Source organism: Carassius carassius, chromosome 40 (genome assembly GCF_963082965.1).
Source record: "Carassius carassius chromosome 40, fCarCar2.1, whole genome shotgun sequence".
Lineage (NCBI taxonomy): Eukaryota > Metazoa > Chordata > Actinopteri > Cypriniformes > Cyprinidae > Carassius > Carassius carassius.
This window is the reverse complement of record NC_081794.1, coordinates 15,785,558-15,805,791: the sequence shown is the minus strand read 5'-3', so window position 1 is coordinate 15,805,791 and position 20,234 is coordinate 15,785,558. Positions and strand designations below refer to the sequence as shown.

The 20,234-nt window shown below is 34.2% G+C and overlaps 2 protein-coding genes across 3 annotated transcripts; both read right to left on the bottom strand.

Moving 5' to 3' along the window:
• Window positions 1-235: 235 nt before the first annotated feature.
• LOC132122211 (major facilitator superfamily domain-containing protein 8-like) lies at window positions 236-12,222 on the bottom strand. 2 transcript variants are annotated; one of them, XM_059532187.1, is made up of 13 exons: window positions 12,096-12,222; window positions 11,615-11,649; window positions 4,940-5,013; window positions 4,479-4,522; window positions 3,331-3,571; window positions 2,945-3,058; window positions 2,650-2,794; window positions 2,439-2,497; window positions 2,223-2,331; window positions 2,001-2,135; window positions 1,551-1,654; window positions 620-834; window positions 236-514 (listed from the first exon to the last, which is right to left on the bottom strand). In XM_059532187.1, the coding sequence occupies exons 3-13, from the start codon at window positions 4,968-4,970 to the stop codon at window positions 308-310; spliced, it is 1,404 nt and encodes a 467-aa protein (XP_059388170.1). In that variant the 5' UTR covers window positions 4,971-5,013; window positions 11,615-11,649; window positions 12,096-12,222; the 3' UTR covers window positions 236-307. The 2 variants fall into 2 exon arrangements, with proteins under 2 accessions (XP_059388170.1, XP_059388169.1); XM_059532186.1 differs by lacking the exons at window positions 11,615-11,649; window positions 12,096-12,222 and adding an exon at window positions 5,411-5,786.
• A 612-nt stretch (window positions 12,223-12,834) lies between these two features.
• Window positions 12,835-18,899, bottom strand: LOC132122212 (E3 ubiquitin-protein ligase TRIM39-like). The gene is made up of 11 exons (XM_059532188.1): window positions 18,720-18,899; window positions 18,376-18,432; window positions 18,137-18,264; window positions 17,938-18,036; window positions 16,654-16,785; window positions 16,411-16,545; window positions 16,088-16,216; window positions 14,533-14,584; window positions 14,384-14,410; window positions 13,968-13,994; window positions 12,835-13,850 (listed from the first exon to the last, which is right to left on the bottom strand). Exons 1-11 carry the CDS (start codon window positions 18,850-18,852, stop codon window positions 13,306-13,308), a joined length of 1,464 nt encoding a protein of 487 aa, XP_059388171.1. The 5' UTR covers window positions 18,853-18,899; the 3' UTR covers window positions 12,835-13,305.
• Window positions 18,900-20,234: the final 1,335 nt, after the last annotated feature.

Sequence of the window (20,234 nt, the reverse complement as noted above, 5' to 3'; positions counted from 1 at the left end):
TTCATTAATACTGCGCTTCACATGGGACCTTTTAGAGTCTGCCACTGTTCAGTTTTCTGTTGTGTCAATCCATGTCATTCTGCGACAATAGTGGTTATATTCACAGTTTGGTTAACAAGGGAAACTGTAGTTCAACATATAAAAGATATAAAGATATTTACAACTTCTTAAGCCTCTTCAGAATCATGATTATGCTTGGATAGCTCCACAATTTATACAGTTATCTTAAAGTTTTCCATCTTTAAGTCAGGCTCACTTCTCTAAACTGTCCTTTAGTAGTTGGTGGAGTCACCTGTCTGTCGTGCTCTTAGTCTTCTATCCTTCCATGGCGTATGGAGAAGGCGATAAGTCGTTTGTACATAGCACTGAGGAAAATGATTGCAACTAGCACTATGCCACATATGACAATGAAAGCCCATCGGGGTCCCCAGTTGGTGTAGACCTGAGAGACAAACACAGGCCCGAGGGTCCGCGCACCACTTCCTGATGCTGTCAGCCAGCCCATGTAAACCCCCTGAGTTCACACACAATTGGGGAAGAGAATAAATAACATTCAAATGAATTAATCATCGTGTTACTTTAATGTGAGATTTGAAATTTCAAAAGAAAAGTGTTTTACCTGTGGTTTGGGGCCTAGTATCTTTGAGTATAAAGTGTAGGACATTACGCTGCATGTGGGATACCCCACTCCAATCAGGATGTCAGAGGTAATGTACTGTGCCAGGTGGATTACAGGGGTAAACAAGCACCAGGCCTGTTGGTATGGGCATCCAGTGGGCTCCAGAGACGTGTTTGAGGGTTGAGTGGGTGCCAGTCTAGTGTTATTCTGAATGTCTGTTTATGGGGATAATATTGGTTTAATATACACTGATTTCTACTGTAATATGCAGTACATTAGCAATCAAAAGTGTAGGGTTTTGTTTTTAGAAGAGCTTCATATGCTCACCAAGGATGCATTTATTAAATCAAATATACAGCATTAATTTGATCATTTTTAATAACTTTTCTATTCTAATATATTTTAAAATGTAATTTATCCTTATGATTGCATAGTTGAATTTCCAGCAGATATTACTCCGTCACAAGTTCTTTTAAATATGCTGATTTTAGAAACTGTTCATTCATGATGCTTAATATTTTTGCAAAAACCGGGATAAAGGAAAAGCATTACTAAGTATTTAATTGAAATCGAAAACTTGGTTACACTTTATTTTAAGGTGCCTTAGTTACAGTGTTACTATACACTTAAGTACTGAGTAATATTATTGAAAAAATACTTACCACGTGGTTAGGTTTAGAAATAGGGTTTGGTTTAGGTTTAGTTGCATGTTATCATGCATAATTTACTGTTATTACTGCAGCAAGTAAATATAACATGTGACATTGTATTGTAACGGTGTCATTTTACCAGCACCTTTGATCCATTTAATCCATCCTTTCAGAATAAAAAATGATATCTTTAAAACCCTTTTTCAAAAGTAGTGTATATTGCTACTTTAATAATAAAATAACTTGTAAACCAGCTTTGCTGAGTTATTTGTAAACTTTACCTGCCCACTGTACTTTAGGATATTGATTTCCCCATGGCAACAAGATAAAGAAACCCACAAATATGAGAATCAAGCCTCCAAGTAGCAGTGGGCGATCTCCTACCCTGAAAAAAAACAACCAAAAAACAAACTGATTTTATCTGAGATCTGATCAGTCAGTCAGCAAATCGAGCAATGAGGAAGTAGTGTTTTCAAAAACTGCTAACATCCATTATGTGTTGGGTACAGCAGGGGGAAAAATGCAAGCAACACAAAGATTTCCTAAGATGACTAAGAGGTTTCATGGCACCATAAGCTTGAGATGTGTCAGACTGAAGTAAAAAAAAGCAGGTCTAAATGTTCAAGGTTCTTCAAAACATTTCAAATACATGAGATATTGCAATAGAGGAACAGCAATTACTGTAAAAAAAAAAAAAAAATTCCAATAACCAAAATCAAAACATTTTTTACCGTGCCGAGACCACTTTTACCACCAAGAACACGAGGATGGACTCAAAGCCAATGGCAGCCAATATGATACCATTGTACAAAACAGCTTCTTTCCTCGTCCATGCAAACATGTCCATTGATAAAGGAGTAGATATACTGAAGGAAAAAAAAAAATCACACATGAATATGCAATAATCAGTAAACCTCTAAAAAATGAGTCTAGATTAGAATAAAACCACTTACGTTTCAAACACAGCAAAAATGAAGAGAATGACAAAGAAAAGGACATTAGATATGAACACTGCGATCTGGTCGATATCACCTTCTGCCTCAGGAGCCACATCTACTTGCTCTAAAGGCAGAAAGACAAAGCACTGGGTAAAATAGACTATACAGTGACACCACTAGAATGCAGCGGTACACTGCTAAAGTATTTAAACCATAAAATAAATATCTTACCTTCTGAGGTGTAGTTAATTGCACGGATATGATTTCCATGGTCATCCACAAAGTGCTCCCTAAATCATGTAAAACATTTCCAATTCTATGCATTGCTTAATTCAAGTAGTCAAATGATGTAAGCTTTAGGTCAAACCTGAAATTAAACACTCAAGTGTTTATGTATTTAACTATTGCCAAATGCTATAAAATACAGAGGTTAAACCATTACCTCAAGACTAATATAACCAGCAGAATGTTAATGATGCCGAAGAAGGCTGCCAACAGTGCTGGAGCAGTGTACATATTAACCCAAAGCTGGATGACATTCACATTGACGCCAGTCTCTCCAATGAATGCCAAAGCAGCTTGCAGGGCTGAGAAATGAATGCAATCAATATCTTATAAAAAGTTAATGATTAAAAAAACACTATCAAACTAAGTTGAGAACAATTACTGTTCTGGCAGACCATTTTCAGTTTAAACGCATTCTGTGACTAGCATGCTTTTATTGCCTTCACACAAACCTGGGCCGAGTATGAAGCCGAGAGCCTGGCAGGCACTCATGTTTGCCATTGCACAGGTTCTTTCCTTCAGGGAAGTGGCACTAGCCACATAGGACCTCACAACTGCTACATTACCTACAGGACAGGATAAAGGAGCTTAACATTGCATCTAGATAAAAATAAGATTAAGATAAGGAAGAAGTCTCTTCTGCTCATAGGCTGCAGTTATTTGATCAAAAATACAGTAAAATTGTAATATTCTAAAATAGAATATAAAATTAGAAATTAAAATAATTTATTTAAAATAGATTCTTGTAACATTATCAATAGTCTTTGCTATCAATTTAATGCATCCTTGCTGAAGGAAAGTATTCATTTCTTAATGTGTGAGATGTGTATAAGCTTACCTGCTCCAATGCCCACAAATGTACGAGCCAAAAGCATGTGAATTTTTTTGTGTGAGGAAGGTAGGTAGACATAGGCGTAGTAAATGTTAGCAGAGACGTTGATGAATATAGAGCAGACTAGAGGCTCTCGTCGAGGCCTGTGGTTGGACCACAATCCAAAGAGGGGTGAGGCCACCATCTGACCCAAACTATATGCAGCAACCACCCATCCCAAGAAACTGGCATCTGCACTTTTATCAATCTAAAAAAGAAATATATAGAGCATGACTGATGGATTTACAAGACAGTCACTGAGTAACAAGGCTTGATAAATTACTGAGCAACTGCCTTCAGTCAACCGAGCAATCTCAACAAAAACTTTTTTAACAAACCGCATGTTTTAATAAATTGAAATAAAACAAAATAATATTTGGAATGCATTTAAAATGTATGTGTAGTACTGTGTAATACTTATTTGACTCACTGAAAAGCAAATACATTTCTAACCTTTATGTAATGTGTTTTTTCTGGATTATTTGGTTGGTATTTTGTCTTTATCCCTTTAAAATAAACCTACCATAAAATACAGACCCTCCATTTCTTTGTAAATGGGCAAACTTATTATATATCTCAGGATCTTAGGAAACATTCTAATATTTTTATATACTGGATTTTGCATGAGCTATAAGCTCTAATCAAAAAAAAAAAAAAACTTCTGAAATGTTATCTAGAATGTATGAGTTTCACTTTTTGAAATACGTTGCACAATATTCTATTTTACAGAATCGAAACCTCTACAGATTTTAGACAACATTTAACATTCTCAGGGAACAGGTTTCAGTTGATGCATTTAAGAATCTTTGACACACTTTCTTGGAAATGAAACGCACATATACCGACTTCCCTCTTTCACTTCTAGTTTGATCATCAAGCTTAGCTCAAGGAATCATACTCTGCACAGTATTTATAGAACGGCCATTCTAATTACATTCACTTCACTCAAATCTCAGCTGCATAGAAAACACTTTGTTTATGTAAATCAAGCAGTAGAACATGATGCTGTGAAACAACAAGGTCATGAGTTTGATTACCAAGAAATGCATCAACTTACAAAAATGTACAGCCTGACTATTATGTAATACAGTGTGTGTAAATGCAAATACACTTACTTTCTTCAAATAGGGCCATATGGAAGTAATGACAATAGTAAAACCTAAGGGGAAAGAAACAGTGCAATCAGTGAAACATATTACATGCATGTACTTTATACTATATAAAAAAATCCGCAAAAACATTAATTTATATATCTATTGTAATTACAACAGCTGTACAGAGAGATTCTTTCTTGTTTTACAATTTTTTATGATGTTTACAGGCATAAAATTTTGGTTTACACTGCACAGTGTACAATTAAACACGGCGATTAACAATTAAACACGACAATTAAACATCCTGCAGGTTACAGCAGGTTTTCAGCTTTGAAATAAATGCAAGAATGCATGATGGATGCATGTTTGTTCACTGAACCGGACAGCACAATACATCTGCACAGCAGTATTTACTGTAATCTGATCAGTAACTAAGTCAAAGCAGGAATAATGTTATGAGAGAGTAAGAACGTGTTTCTTACCAACGCTACTAAGAAACATAGTGAAATACATGACCCTGATGGACCTCCAGCGGCTTCTCTCTGCATCCCCACCACTTACAGAGGAAAAGACATAGTTTATTAACAATTCATGGTCATGGATATATAAATAACAATCTTAGCTCTTGATGGTATACACCTTAGTCTATTTAATTACAATGATTTCATGCATTAAGGATGTTATGTGTGTAGTATGACAGCAGCTCATGATTGATATAACATTCATATCTTCACTTCACTGTTTCACACCTAAACCTTCACACTGGCTCGACTTAATCTATTTTAAACGTATCATGTTGAGCATTAGTGACAGAAATCCCCTTGTGACTCAACACACACAGGCAACATTGTTGGATCGTTCGAGCAAAATATTTCAATTCAGACATTCCATAACAGAAAATAAGATCAGACCTGCCAGACTGCGAAATTGCAAATGCAATTATCAAAATTTACCTTGTATTTTCACCTCTGAGAAGCGGAGTGTTTTCGTCAGACTCCACAAGAGACATTATTAGAGATTAAGCAGCTTGCGAAAATGAAACGAAGATAGGACTCAGTTCATTGAAGGTCAGTTATTTACATTGACATACTCTTTATAATCAAGTTAACTTGACTGAAAACTGTCTAGATTTGCACAACATATATCTCGAAAACGCATTCAGGTCTTGGTATAATATTCCCATTTTAGCTGTTATAGGCACAGTAGTGTTAAGAGTAATTCGGCGTTATTTCAAGAGCAGTCTAAAGTCCATTGGTGTTGTTGTTTCAACGCAATCTTGTATCATTTGAAGGTTCGTGGTCACACGTGAGCAGTGACAAACACAACCGCGAATTACATATTTCAAAATAAAGGTCCCCAAAGTCCCTTTCCACTTGTCTTGTCATATCTTGTCTTCTTTCTTTTTTATTTATTTATTCCCGTGATGACATAGTTGAATTTTCGGCAGCCATTAACACACAGCCTTCAGTGTCACATGATCCTTCAAAAATCATTCTAATTTGCTGATTTGCATATTAAAAATGTAATTATTTCAGACTTAATTGTTAACAGGAGGCATCAACATCACTCTCTCATTTTCCATCAAGAGACTATACATTTTTAGAGTACGTACAGGGCCGTGCACAGACATTTTAAGTGTCACTGGCCCAAACCAAAAAAGAAGGGGCACAAGTAGGGTGGATGCTTGTTAATACAAATTATCCACTTGTTACAAATATACAATTAAAAGAGAAATCAGCACACTCTGTAATAACTGACTTTATTTTAGATGTTTTGATAAGAGTGGCTCCTTCACTCTCTGAGCCTGCTTCTGCCACATCTTCAATTGAAGTTATGGGAGAGTGGGGTAAGTTCAGCCAGTGGGTAAGTTGACCCACCCCTTACATCCTGGCAACTGTACGCTTTTAATGTCATGTGATGATGTATTTTGGTACCACCCACCATTTCTGCCAGACTGTGAAAAGGACAAACACATTGGGGGAATGGAAGGCACCACGGCCGTAGCCAGAGTTTGAAAATGAGCGTGGTCTGGATGGGAATTGTGCTATAATAACCACTCATTATATACACTAAACATTTTAAAAGAGACAGATATGTAGATGTTTGTGAAAGATGTTTTCCCTGTTTTGGAGGATTGAGTATTGTTAAATTATATCACATTGCACCAATCATTTAGGTTAGGGGTATATAATTTTATCAGTTGTTTATTATTCATTCAGCAATACATAGGCCTATTACTGTTATAGTTTTCATTAATAACCATTGCTACATAAATTATCTTTTGTTTAGTGCTCTTATGAATATTGTTGGCACGACTTTGTGAAAATTTAACTACAACATGAAATAGCATAGACGTAAGATACTTGTTCTTCAGATCTCTGCACTAGTGTTATATGCTACTGTTTTGATAGCGCTGATAAATTTACTGACAGATAATATCATGATGTGGTTTCTTACCGAATGTGGTATCCTGTCAGCAGTAATATGTCTGTGAGCTTTTTTGATTACTATCAGTTTTAAAGTTCTGGCAGTGTTGCCAGATACTGCTATGAAAACAAATACAAATAAATAAATACAAATATCTTTCCACCTGTAGTCACTAATGGCCAACAAACACTCTGTTTAGTCTGTTTTTAGGAAGACTACAAATTTGGTGTTCAGAAACAAACAATTAAATATTGAAATTGAAACTTCATTTGGTTGGTTTTATGTTGTTAAAGTTGACTTTAAGAAATTAAATATGACTGTCTGTAAAAGGAAATTATTAAATTAGTTTTTAAATTATTTATTTCACATGGGTTTGAATCAGATTCATTCAGATGGTCATTTTACACACAGATGGTGCATCTTACCCACTCGACTCGGGTCGATTTACCCCAAACCTGGGGCAAACTGAGCCACGGGAACACTTTTTAATAAGAAGCAATATTTTTAGAACCCTTTGTCATAGATACCTTTTGATCATTTAAAATTTGGATAGGATAGTATGGAGCCCCGCATGACATGCAAGAAAAAATAAATAAATTGTGCACACAATTTACTAATCCGTTCCCTCGATTTACCAAAAAGTGCACACGATTACTATTGTGTTCCCTCGATTTACTATTGTGTTCCCTCGATTTGCTAAATCATGCTGATGATTTAGCAAATCGAGGGAACGAATTAGTCAATCGTGCGCACAATTTATAAATCGAGTGAACAAAATAGTAAATCGAGGGAATGCAATAGTAATCGTGTGCAAGTTTTAGTACATTGAGGGAACGAATTAGTAAATCGTGCACATGATTTAGCCTAATATTTTGAGGACCACATTTGTAAAAAAATGGCTAAGCTTACCCCACTCTCCCCTATAAGTATTATACATTTTATTTAATATTTTACAGCATAAATCTATATTATATACTAATAAACAACTCATTTAGAACAATTGTACTATTTTTAACTATTACTACTTTTATACTATTCTAACTATTTATAGACCTACTATTAATATGGTTTTAATAAAATATGATGTGTTATAGATTACTAGTATCAAGACAAGTTATTATAATGAGAAATATACTTAATTACAAAGATTAAAGTGTGACAAACTGCTAAATATTCTATATGATGATTTACCTGCTGGCTTATTGGAGCTTTGTATTCATGTTTGCAATGTTGAACTGCATTTAGCAGCATCCCAGTCTTCTTTTGTGTGAAGGCTACAAAGTGAGCAAACAACAGCAAATTTTGTGTTATCTATACTCGATCTGATAGTGTACAACAATTTAAGATGACATTCTAATTCTAAAAACATGGGATATTTTGTACAAGTTGTTAGCACTTTTAGAAGGCAGAGTCATCACCGACAAAACAAACAACCAACTAATTACTAATTCAGCAGATCAACCACTGACTAATGTGGATCGTAATGCATCTACCTGGTAATGCAACGAACTTCGGGGACTGTGGTTTGAAATGAGCACAGAAATGAGCAAAGAAATGAGCACAGCTGCAAATATGCAGTTCGAAGAGTATCTAGCACAATGTTTATTTTTTTTCTTTCCACAAAGAACACATCTATTTAGCGGATCAGACACTGTACCTGTGGTAATATGATGTTATAAACATGTTTGGCGCAGAAGTTTCTAATCTATAAATCCATCACCCGCTGGTCTGGTTTCATTTGTAGGCAATCCGGATTCAGTGCTAAGACTTACATTCCATTTAGGAAATCCAATATATCCTTTTTAAATTCTTTGAGGTTTGTTTCACTGTTTTCAAATTTAACTTTCAAATGTAACACTATTTCAAACATTGCCATTTCCATTAACATAATTGTGGGTGGGACTAACAGAAACTGACCAATCATTATTTTGACAAGCGTATGGTAAGCACCTATAGGAAGAGGAAAAATTAATAAACTGCCTGTAATTGACCATGAAAACTCACGTTAAATATATTTTAAAGCACATATATGAAGTTATAGTGAAACTATACATTTATAATTATCATCTTTTGATAAATAACATTAATCTGGAAAATTACCAGATTCTCAATGGGTGGGCCACAGCTGAAAGTGGGTGGGCCATGGCTCACCCGGGCCCACCCATAGCTATGCCACTGGTTTCCACTCTCCAGAGAGCGGCACACAGATTGTGAGTGATGCTGCGGAGAGGGCTGGAAACACAGAGCTGATTGGTGGAATCAGCTGATCTTTAGAGGAGCGGTAACAGACAGCTTTGAGCTAGGGTGATGAGGGGAATGGGGAGAGGGGCACCCAAGCCAATGAGGGCAAAGGGGCAGTGGCTCTAGCCACCGGGCCACTCCCCTCTGCACGACCCTGAGTACGTACATACTTGAAAATGTATATGTCAGTTTTGTCAATATTTAGAGGCAAACTGTTGTATAACCTTCTAAAAATGTATGACATGTATTTGTTTCCTGGGATGTATTAATATATATATATATATATATATATATATATATATATATATATATATATATATATACAGTACAGACCAAAAGTTTGGAAACATTACTATTTTTTATGTTTTTGAAAGAAGTTACTTCTGCTCATCAAGCCTGCATTTATTTGATCAAAAATACAGAAAAAACAGAAATATTGTGAAATGTTATTACAACTTAAAATAATAGTTTTCTATTTGAATATACTTAAAAAAAATAATTTATTCCTGTGATGCAAAGCTGAATTTTCAGCATCATTACTCCAGCCTTCAGTGTCACATGTAACATCCAGTCTATCACATGATCATTTAGAAATCATTCTAATATTCAGATTTATTATGAGTGTTGGAAAAAGTTCTGCTGTCTAATATATTTGATGAATAAAAGGTTAAAAAGAACTGCATTTATTCAAAATAAAAAAAGATTCTAATAATATATTTTCTTTACTATCACTTTTTATCAATTTAACACATCCTTGCTGAATAAAAGTATTGATTTTATTTAAAAAGAAGAAAGAACCAGTAGTGTATATTGTTATTACAAAATATTTATATTTTAAAAACATAGCTTCTTTTCTTTTCTTTTTTTTACTTTTTATTCATCAAAGTATCCTAAAAAAGTATCACATGTTCTGAAAAAATATTAAGCAGCAGAACTGTTTCCAACTTTGATAATGAATCATCATATTAGAATGATTTCTAAAGGATCATGTGATAATGATCCTAAAAATTCAGCTTTGCATCACAGAAATAAATGATAATTTAAAGTATAATAAATTTAAAAACATATCATATCACAATATTACATTTTTTTCTGTATTTTTGATCAAATAAATGCAGGCTTGATGAGCAGAAGAAACTACTTTCAAAAACATTAAAAATAGTAATGTTTCCAAACTTTTGGTCTGTACTATATATATATATATATATATAAGGATTAGTAGTAGTTTTCTCTGGTGAAGTGCTGTAGAACAGCTCCACAAAACCTGTGTCCTTTAAGCACCAAACACCCCAACTATGATGGTAAAACTAATCATTTTCCAAGGAAAAGTCAATTGATTTGGATCAAGATCTGATTCCAGTACTCACCAGTTTCCCAACCTGCTGTAGTGTTGGTGAAATATGTTTGACAAGATATATCAACCAATGCAATCAGCACATTTCTACAATTAAACATTACAATCTGCCACTGGATTAATGACAATAACATTTGCATGTTGACCAAGTGGTGAATAAAATGTCAATAGCAGGATGAATAAACATTGAGCGGGATTTTTGTGAAAGTGACAGTAATAGTGACAGTTGACAGACAAATAATTGACTACGTTTTAGGAATAGAAATTCTGAACAAGCTGAACAGGATTAAATAGGTGCATCTGGAATCTTGAGAGCAGGGGTGTCAAATACGGATAATATAAAAGAATAAAACATAACATGTATTTGCTACAATATTTAAAGTGGAACATAAGTGATGCTAGCTGCATTGTAACTGATGCTTGTGTGGCAAGTTAGGCTACATGTGTTTTTTAACATTACCAAAAGAAGAAAATTAACCTGAAAGGCGGATACTGTACTTTAAAGGGTATACGTTTTGTGAGGTCAATGCCGACCAGCATGTTTAATCGCAAACCCATTTTGTAATGTAAAAGTGTGCAGTATTAAACAACAATATGAGATGCACTGAAGCTTAGAATGGAAAAGGTTTTCTACTGTAATATCATAATTGTTGTTTTAACAAAAATGTTTATCTAGATGTTTATCTAGATGTTATTATATAATAATATAATTATATATATATATATATATATATATATATATATATATATATATATATATATATATATATATATATATATATATATTTATATATATATACACACACACCTTTATAATAAGCTAGCATCATATGTTCCTTTCAATTATATTGTAGTTTGTAGGGTTAATATTAATGCTATTGTGAGCCAACTAATGTTTAACAATTCGGCCCACACAAGGGGACAATTGATCTGATCCAACTATCAACCTTAAATGAGTTTGACACCCCCTGCTTTAGGGAACGGTCCCACTTCAGGGAACTGAAGACACATGTGAAGATGGTGATGATGTAAAAAGGTGTGAGAGCAGCAGCAGTATTTCCGTGAGTGAGAAAAGAATGAACCATGCAGACGAAACAATGACCCAGTTTACTTGTTATCCCCTGGATCTACTTACTTGTGTGAAGTGGCTTTCTCAGCTGTGACCCAAGTCTAAACCAAGCAAAGGAACAAACTCAAACAGTCTTGTTACAGCAGTGGCATCACTGTCATGAAATTTAATTTATTATTATTTTTTTTTAATTTAATCTTATTTAAAAAATAAAATAAACTTGTGAGCTTGTATCTTTAACTCGGGAAACTGTATCAAGGCAATCTAAGTTCCATCAGAACACCATATCAGTTAATTGTTACTGTAGTAGAATTGTAGTAACTTAGTATTAGTCACTCACAAATGTAATTAAAAATGGATTTGGATTTTGAAAAGATTGTGAAGGCTTCTAAGACGGTTAAATTGAAATTTCATATTAATTTACTCTGGATTTAGAGTACCGTAGTAGCAACAGGCTACTTGAAGTGGTTGTTGGCATTATGTATTTGTTGTGCACCATCAGCACCACCCAGCGTAACAAACGAAAATGAATAATATCACAACAAACCTTGTCATGAATATCAGAGTCGTTTCTTTTCGTTCCCTGTGCTCCATTCCGGACACAATCGGTTTTATTGGCGTCTACGAGAAGCAAAATCGTTTGGTAAGATATGATAATGGAAAATATTCAATTAACATATTCACTAAGAAAACGGGTAATATAAATTGTGTACAAAAACAATGAGGAACATATACCGTTTTAGTTAGCAGAAGCAATAAGTTTGACATTCCACTAAATGTCCCGCCCTCCCGGTTGAAAGAGAGGATTTGATTGGTTATACCACTGTGTTGACAGTCTGTTTGCCCGATCCTATCCGACTGTTTCCGGGGGGAGCTACTGTAAAAAATGTCAGGTCTCATGTTTGTAGGGAGAGTGTGGATTTTTTAAACAAATAAAACAAGCATTTCCTCAGTCATTTGGGGGATACTTTTTAAAGAAAACCTGGAGTTTATTTTGCAATATTCTTTACATTGCTTTTCAAAGGCTTATGAGTCTTTGCCAGTGATAGATAACGACAATGATGAGGCAATATTTTAACTATCCCAGTTAGGATTTTAACTCTGTCCAGCTGCCTTCTGTGGGTAGATTTAGAAGAAAAGAAAGAAGGATGTCCCCTTGGTAAATAAAAATTATTTTAGGAATGACTAGATTTTTTAAATAAAAGATGAACTGTCAAATAAAGACTGTTCAGTTTGACTGAAATTATACAGGTATGTGTTCTCAGTACAACAGTGCAGTGCAATAAAAAGACATATGGTGACCTGTATTTTATGTTTTATTAATAGGCTACATATGTACAATCAGCCAGAGCTACTATAAAAACATTTGAATAGACATTATTCACACATAAACAGTGATACAATAAATATTGTGTAGTTATCTTATTGATGGTTGCAGGATGAACAGAGATAAAACACATTAAATATTTGTGTCAAAACACATACTGTTACTTGCATACATTAACGTAGACAAGCATAGATCCATTATAATCATTATATAAATGAATAAAGAGATACATAAGTGTAGCAATCATTTTGAGGAAATAATTGAAATCTTTACTCTGTAGTTCAATAGCTCTCATTGAGGTCCAGCCCACAACTCTGTTTACTGATTTAAATCAAAAGGTCACTATTAAGAGTAGCTTTTTATTTGACTCCATTGAATCATTTGATAAGGTATCAATGTTCAAACAGAAGCAAAAGTGACAGATGATCTTTTAAAACTGCTCTGTTGTTAAAAGCGGCTCTTTAGGAGACCATACGGTTATAACTCCCCTGCCATCAAGCAGGGCAAAGAAAGGGTACAGCTTCTCACGAAAGTGTCCCGTAAAGGTGTAGATGTGTGATTTGTTCTCTGCATTGTAGAAGGAAATCTGCCCCTCCTCGTAATCGATGTATATTCCCATCCTTGGGGGCACCAGCAGCACTGGCAGTGCTGTTTCAGGATTGGTGCATGCGAAAAACTGACGTGTGCTACGCCACAGGACCCAATAACCAGTTGAGGGATTCATTGGAAAGCGGCCATGCCTCTTTGAGGACACAGTTGTCACTCCAACTTTCCAATAACCATTGTTTGCAAATTCCACTTCCCAGTAATGACGTCCACTCATGTAGCCCTCCCAGCCTAGGACGCAGGGCAAGCTGTCAAATCGCTGAGGGCTGTAAGGCAGACTGGCCTCTGTTAGGCCCTCCTGAACTTTCTTGTGGTCATCAGAGAGCTGTAGCCAAGCTTGGTTAGTCATGGGATCAAGAGTTACATCAGCTGTTTGAGAGAAGAACGTGAGGGCATTAGGACTGATACATTTAACACTTTTTTGTTAATGCTGGAGTGAAGGGTTTTTGGGGGGAAAGGTCCAATTTAAAAGATATGTAAACTTACCTCCTGCACTGACAATCCAGTTCCAGACTGAAAAAAACAGAACAATATTGAGTCTTGAGTTTAGACACCACATTTTAATACTCCACTATGAAAGTAAATCATCATGACAGCTAGACCATCACACTCCCATGGCAAATTGTAGCTATAGACTCTTTTCAGAATGATAACACAATATCATAGTTATTAACTTCATAAATCTAGCAATTTTTTTCATATTTTCATTTTATAAATTCAAACTTATAACACTAACACAATTTCAGACAACTATTTAACTCAAATTTCACATTTTTCTTTCTTTTGACCCTAATCAATCTCTCTTTTTTCTCTCTTTTGGAAAGTCATAGAATATAGTATGCTGTTGTTGTTTTTTCATATCTCAAATGTGCTCCACGGGGTCTAATAAAAGTTATAGTTACCTGAATTAGGGATGTATCGTGGCATGCCTGTTTGAAAACAACAAAGAACAAAGAACAAAGTTACTGATATTCATAAGAGTACTTTTCAGCTTTTTTCATTTTTTCAGCTTTATTAATTTTATGTTAGGTTATGGTTTCAGATCCCTCACCAGCTTTCCAGGTGCGTTGCTTAGTTGAAAGCCACAGATGAGGAACCATGCCCTAAAATAAATATTTAAAAACATGAATTAGTAGCAAGAAATTTTAATAAAGGGATCTTGTGATACATCCTATCACGTATAGTGTATTAGGGTTAAAATGACGATATTATGTATTTACAGACTTTGTTGTTTGAAGTTGGACCTGTCACCAAACTTTTACTGCACAGATAACATGTTGATCAAACCATATTTCAAACCAAAAAGTTATGATTTTTTAAATCACAATTTAATAAATAATTTTCATCACTTTTAAACAAACACAATTTAATATAATGTTTTAAAGTACATAATAAATGTCTCTCAAATGCAAATACTCAAACATCACAGAATGCAATAACTTTAAACTATATATATATATATATATATATATGTATATACACATATATATATATATATATATAGTATCACAGGTATGGAACTATTGTTTATTTATATATAGGCCTATAAAATAGTTTTTTTTTTTAAGTGCTGCCATATTGACAGAATGTTAGTTTTCATAGTTTTTAGTCCACTGCTGCCGATTTGGTGAACTTTTCAGGGGAAATAAAGGTTTGTATACATTTTTATTTATAAAGTGTTTAATTTTGTGTAAATTATATCATTTTATGCAAAGCAACATAAGGACGAGTTGTCAGTCAGCAGCGGGCGTTCGCGCTGGAAACACTTTTGCCTTTTAAAACATAAATAGATTTTATTCGTTATAATACTGTGTAAATTAATTTGATGTTAAAATATGTTATCTTATTTCAGTACTGTTTGTTTTAGTCTTGGCATCTTTCAGCTACGAGTGTAACGCGAGGCCGCGGTCTAAAGTTCGCAGTTCCCCCACGAACAGCAGACCTTCACCGGCTCAGATTTCGGCACGAGACATAGCACTATTTCGATAAAAAGCGATTACAGAGAGCGGTTACTAAATGTGCCTTTTTATATTTCTAAAAGGCTTGTTAAAAGAGTTCAAATGTAAGTTATGTAATATTGTAAACTATGCTGATTAAATAAATAAAATAAAATAAAAAAAATAAATTAAATAAATTCAATTTGTCTTGTATTTTGTGTACCTCACTTAATAATATATGCTTGCCAGTATATACCAATATATATATATATATATATATATATATATATATATATATATATATATATATATATATATATATATATATATATATATATATATATATATATGTATATATATATATATATATATATATATATATATATATATATATATATATACCAATATAATAATTTTTAAACAATAGATGACTAAAAACGTTTTACCCAACCAGCTGTGTCAAAATAACCCAGCATGTTCTGGGCAATATTTACCCAGCGCTGGTTTGCCAAATAACCAAAGTTGGGTTGTTTTTAATCCAGCATTTTTTAGCGGGTACTTTAATTCGTTAAATTCGTACCCATTAAATGGCACCACTTTCCAAAGTATTTACACTACACCATGTTCCAAACACGAACAGTGAAAGAAGTGCATTCATAGCCATCCCACCTTGCTGTCTTCTTTCAGCAAACTCCAAGTGATGAACTCCAGCAGTGGCATGAGGGAAACCAGCTTCTTCTTCTTCAGTCCCAGGAGACTCAACAGCCGTGCCAGTTCATCTCCCAGCAATCCAGAGCTCTGCATTTTGACAGAAAGCTCAATATTACATACTGTTCATCACTTCTGATTATCTTTTTTATAGGCTAGTTAAAAGTACATGAACTGTACATTAAAGCAGAAACCCATAACTGGACTTAGGACAACTTAAAGCATTTGTGACAACGCAAAAGAGACCTGTGTTCTAGATAATATAGATATGCTTGCTGCCCCACCTCTGACACACTCTGTATCTCTTTTGCCCAGTTTGTGATCTTCTGCACCACTTCACTCTGATCTTTATCCTCCTTTGTGTCCTTTCCCTCCTCTTCATCAATCCTCTCCTTCATCCATGGATGCTTTTTGGACAGCTGGGGTCACATAGGAACAAAGAAAGCTTAGTTTGAGCAAGAGCAAGCCATCGTATATGATGAACAGAACAGTATGATTGAGATGTTTGTCTTTTTTTGCAGTTTCACCTTGTCTACACTTTGAAGTTCACTGGCCCACTGCAGAATAAGCTTGCGACACTCTTGAAGACTGCGCTCAGTTCTGGGGTCTATCTGCCTCTCTGGCTGACTGCTGCACCCTTCACCAGGATCATCATCATTCTGTGAATTTATTGATGCATGATATAGAAGAAGCATATAGATGTTTGTTTAATTTATTATCAGTTGATTTTGGATATTTAATTGTGCATGCTCACGTCCCCTATTTTTATGGTGACTTCACATAAAAAATAACATTTTGAAAAAAATCTGGAAGCTTTCTGACCCTGCATAGACAGCTATGGAGCTACCACGTCCAAGGCCCAAAAAGGTAGTAAGGACGTCATTAAAATAGTCCATGTGACATCAGTGGTTCAAGATGAATGAAGGTCTTACGGGTTTGGAATGACATGAGGGTGAGTTATCAATGACAGAATTTTCAATTTTGGGTGAACCATCCCTTAAATCTTTTAAAAACACTGATCATTTAATTACAGTGTCAAATTACGTTTGTAGCCGAATTTTAAATGAACGTCAATTGTTAATATTGTACATTATAATGTTATGATGAGACACTCATTTTTCTTGTAGCATTTAAAATTATTTTAGTTCTCAGTGATTTATTTAAACAATAGTACAAATATTGTTTTAAATTGTCTGCTTATCAGTCATTGATCATAACATGACTATAAATATTGGCTTATCAGTATCACATCACATACGTAGCGTGACAAGGCCCAGAATTTCACATGCAGTATTACTTGTGTTATCAGTTACCATGATGAAACATAAACTAATCATTTAGCATCATATATTTCTCTCATGGCAACGCTTCATATAACACCATAATAAAAAAAAAGACATTGATTGCCGTTGAGTTTGCACGCAAAAAGGAGTTTGCCAAGACATTGCTTAGTTAAACACATCTGTCTGTTTATATACATGCATGTCTGTGTGAGTGTGTGAGTGTGTGTGTGTGTGTGTGTGTGTGTGTGTATTGGTATATTTACACAAATGTGTAAAATGACATGGGCTCTACAACATAAACATGGTTCAAGAGGACACTTCCTTTATCCCCATAAAACAAAACACTTATAATCACACAAAACAGTGTTTTATTAAATTTAAAAATTGCAAGTAGTGGAGAGTCCACCGTAAACCACAAATGCAACCATGTGTGTATAGATAGATAGATAGATAGATTACTATATGGTCACAGCCGTGCCAATATATATATATTTTACTGGTAAAATAGAAAAATAATCTATGGCCTACCTTGCAAACTTGTGCCACCTGTTGCTTCCAGTGGTTTATGAATCTGATGCACTCATCCAAACTGCGGAGATCATTTAGGCTTTGCTGACGTTGCCTTTGCTGGAAACCAACACAAAATAATTACCAAGAGTGTGGTGTCCAAGTTATTGTGATCAGGGCCCAGCAATGATCTACCATAACATCCGTGAGTTAGTATTACCTGTGAACGGGTAGAAAACCCGCTACTGTTCTTGAAGGGGCTTGTGGGTGCAGAACTGTGGACCTGAATATCTTTCTCTGGTAGTGTCCAGCGCACAACCCCAACAGAGTTACTCTGCTTCTGGGGCACTGGGGCAGAGGAAAAGAAAGGATTCTTACTCAGTTTCATCTGAAAAATGCTTCCACTTTGAAATGAATTTAATGTGTCACAGTTAAACAGAAATACAAGCATGCACATACTGTTACGTGCCATACTGTTGTACTTCAGGATGCTCTTCAGAGTGTTTGCCTGTTCACCTACACAAGATATATTTTATTTTATTAATATAAATACACATAGGTATAAAAAAACATGTTAATTTACTTAAATATAAAAAAATAAAAAATTACTTAAAAAATCACTAGGCCTAAATAATAACTATTGTTATTGTTATTATTATTCCTGTTGATAACATCATGGGCTTGCCAAATGCATAAATGTAATAATAACCATAATACTTCTATCAAAGCACTTAACAATAAGATTAATTCCTTGTAATTGGCATCATGATAAAAGCTATGAATAAGACTCAAATGAGACTTACCCATGATGAAGGGTTGGGGAGGCAAGTGAGCGCTGAGGGTTTCTGGAGAAACTGAACGTTGGTGATCTCTCAGCCCCAGTTTTAGCTCATCGCCTGCATAATCTGAACTTTGGACCTGAAATATTACTGTCATGATTGTATGAGGTGGAGGCCAGTAAAGCTACATGATGAGATATGGTCTTTCCCAGAAATGATTCAGTTACTAGTCAACATGGCATGATGCCAAGAAGAAAGAAAGTGAACATATTCACATACTGCATATCGTGCATGAACTATCATGCCACATGTGCATTTACTGATTCACTGAACACTCACTAAAAAACTGTATGTGGAGTTACGTTTGTCAGTTTTGAATATTTAGTATGGTAACCTTTATATGACCTCTTGCACTCTACTCAAAAGACCTCACATTTGCGCAAGCATCTTTCCTCTGCATGATTTTATGTCAGTTTTAAAATATGGATTGTTATATGACTGTAAATAGGTTATATAACTATCCAAAAATGAATGCTGTCCACATGTGAAAGAGTTCTCTAGAAAATTTTTGTAGAAGTATGATCATTTGAGCAAGTAAACTGATCTATTTTTTCTTACCTTAAATTTTTAAGCCATTAAAATAAGGGTTGTTCTTGGGATTCAATAACATTTTAATTTGGAATATACGTTTTTTTCAATTACATATGATTAATTTCTTAAATACCCCACATCATTATAGGAACATATTCTCAAACCTCTAAAAAACAGACATATTTTCCCACCACAAGCATTAAAGGCTTTATATTATTTGAAGGCTTTTTTTTTCAGATTTAGACAGCATTATTCTCAGCCCCAAAATGGGATTGTTTCAAATGGATTTTACACAGAACTTGTTATAAAACAAACATCTACCTACTGCTCTAATAATAAATTAATGACAAAAAAATGTCAAATTTATCATAATTAAAAAAAAAAAAAAAAAAAAAAAAATATATATATATATATATATATATATATATATATATATAGGACTGAAGTTAAAAATTGTGAAATTGCACGTTTTTGGCATCTTTACTTTTGTAAAATAATCATGTTTAACCAAAACCACAATTTTATTTCAGTTGGAAATCAGCAAGAAATGCTTTCATTCATAATTGTCTTCCCTATTTTTTCCAAAAATATTAATTTGATTAATGTGGTTGAATATTTAAAGGGATATATTTCCTTACATTTTCATTTCAGTTTTGTTTCTCTCTCATATTGTCCACTTCTTTCTGGGTTTACATATCCAACATTGACTTTCTGCTACTAATGTGGGTGCAATGAGTTTAAGTGGACATATTACATCAAATATTATATTTATAACAAAAATATGAATTGTCTTTTAAAATATGAGATGATTTTCATGTACTGAAACCATGGCCATTTTTCTTTTATTATTATTATTTTTTAATAAACGAGGCAAATAACTCAACCGTGTCACAAGTTTACAGCTCAGTAACAATGAAAAATATACATTTGTTGATGGTGTTGTGTTCT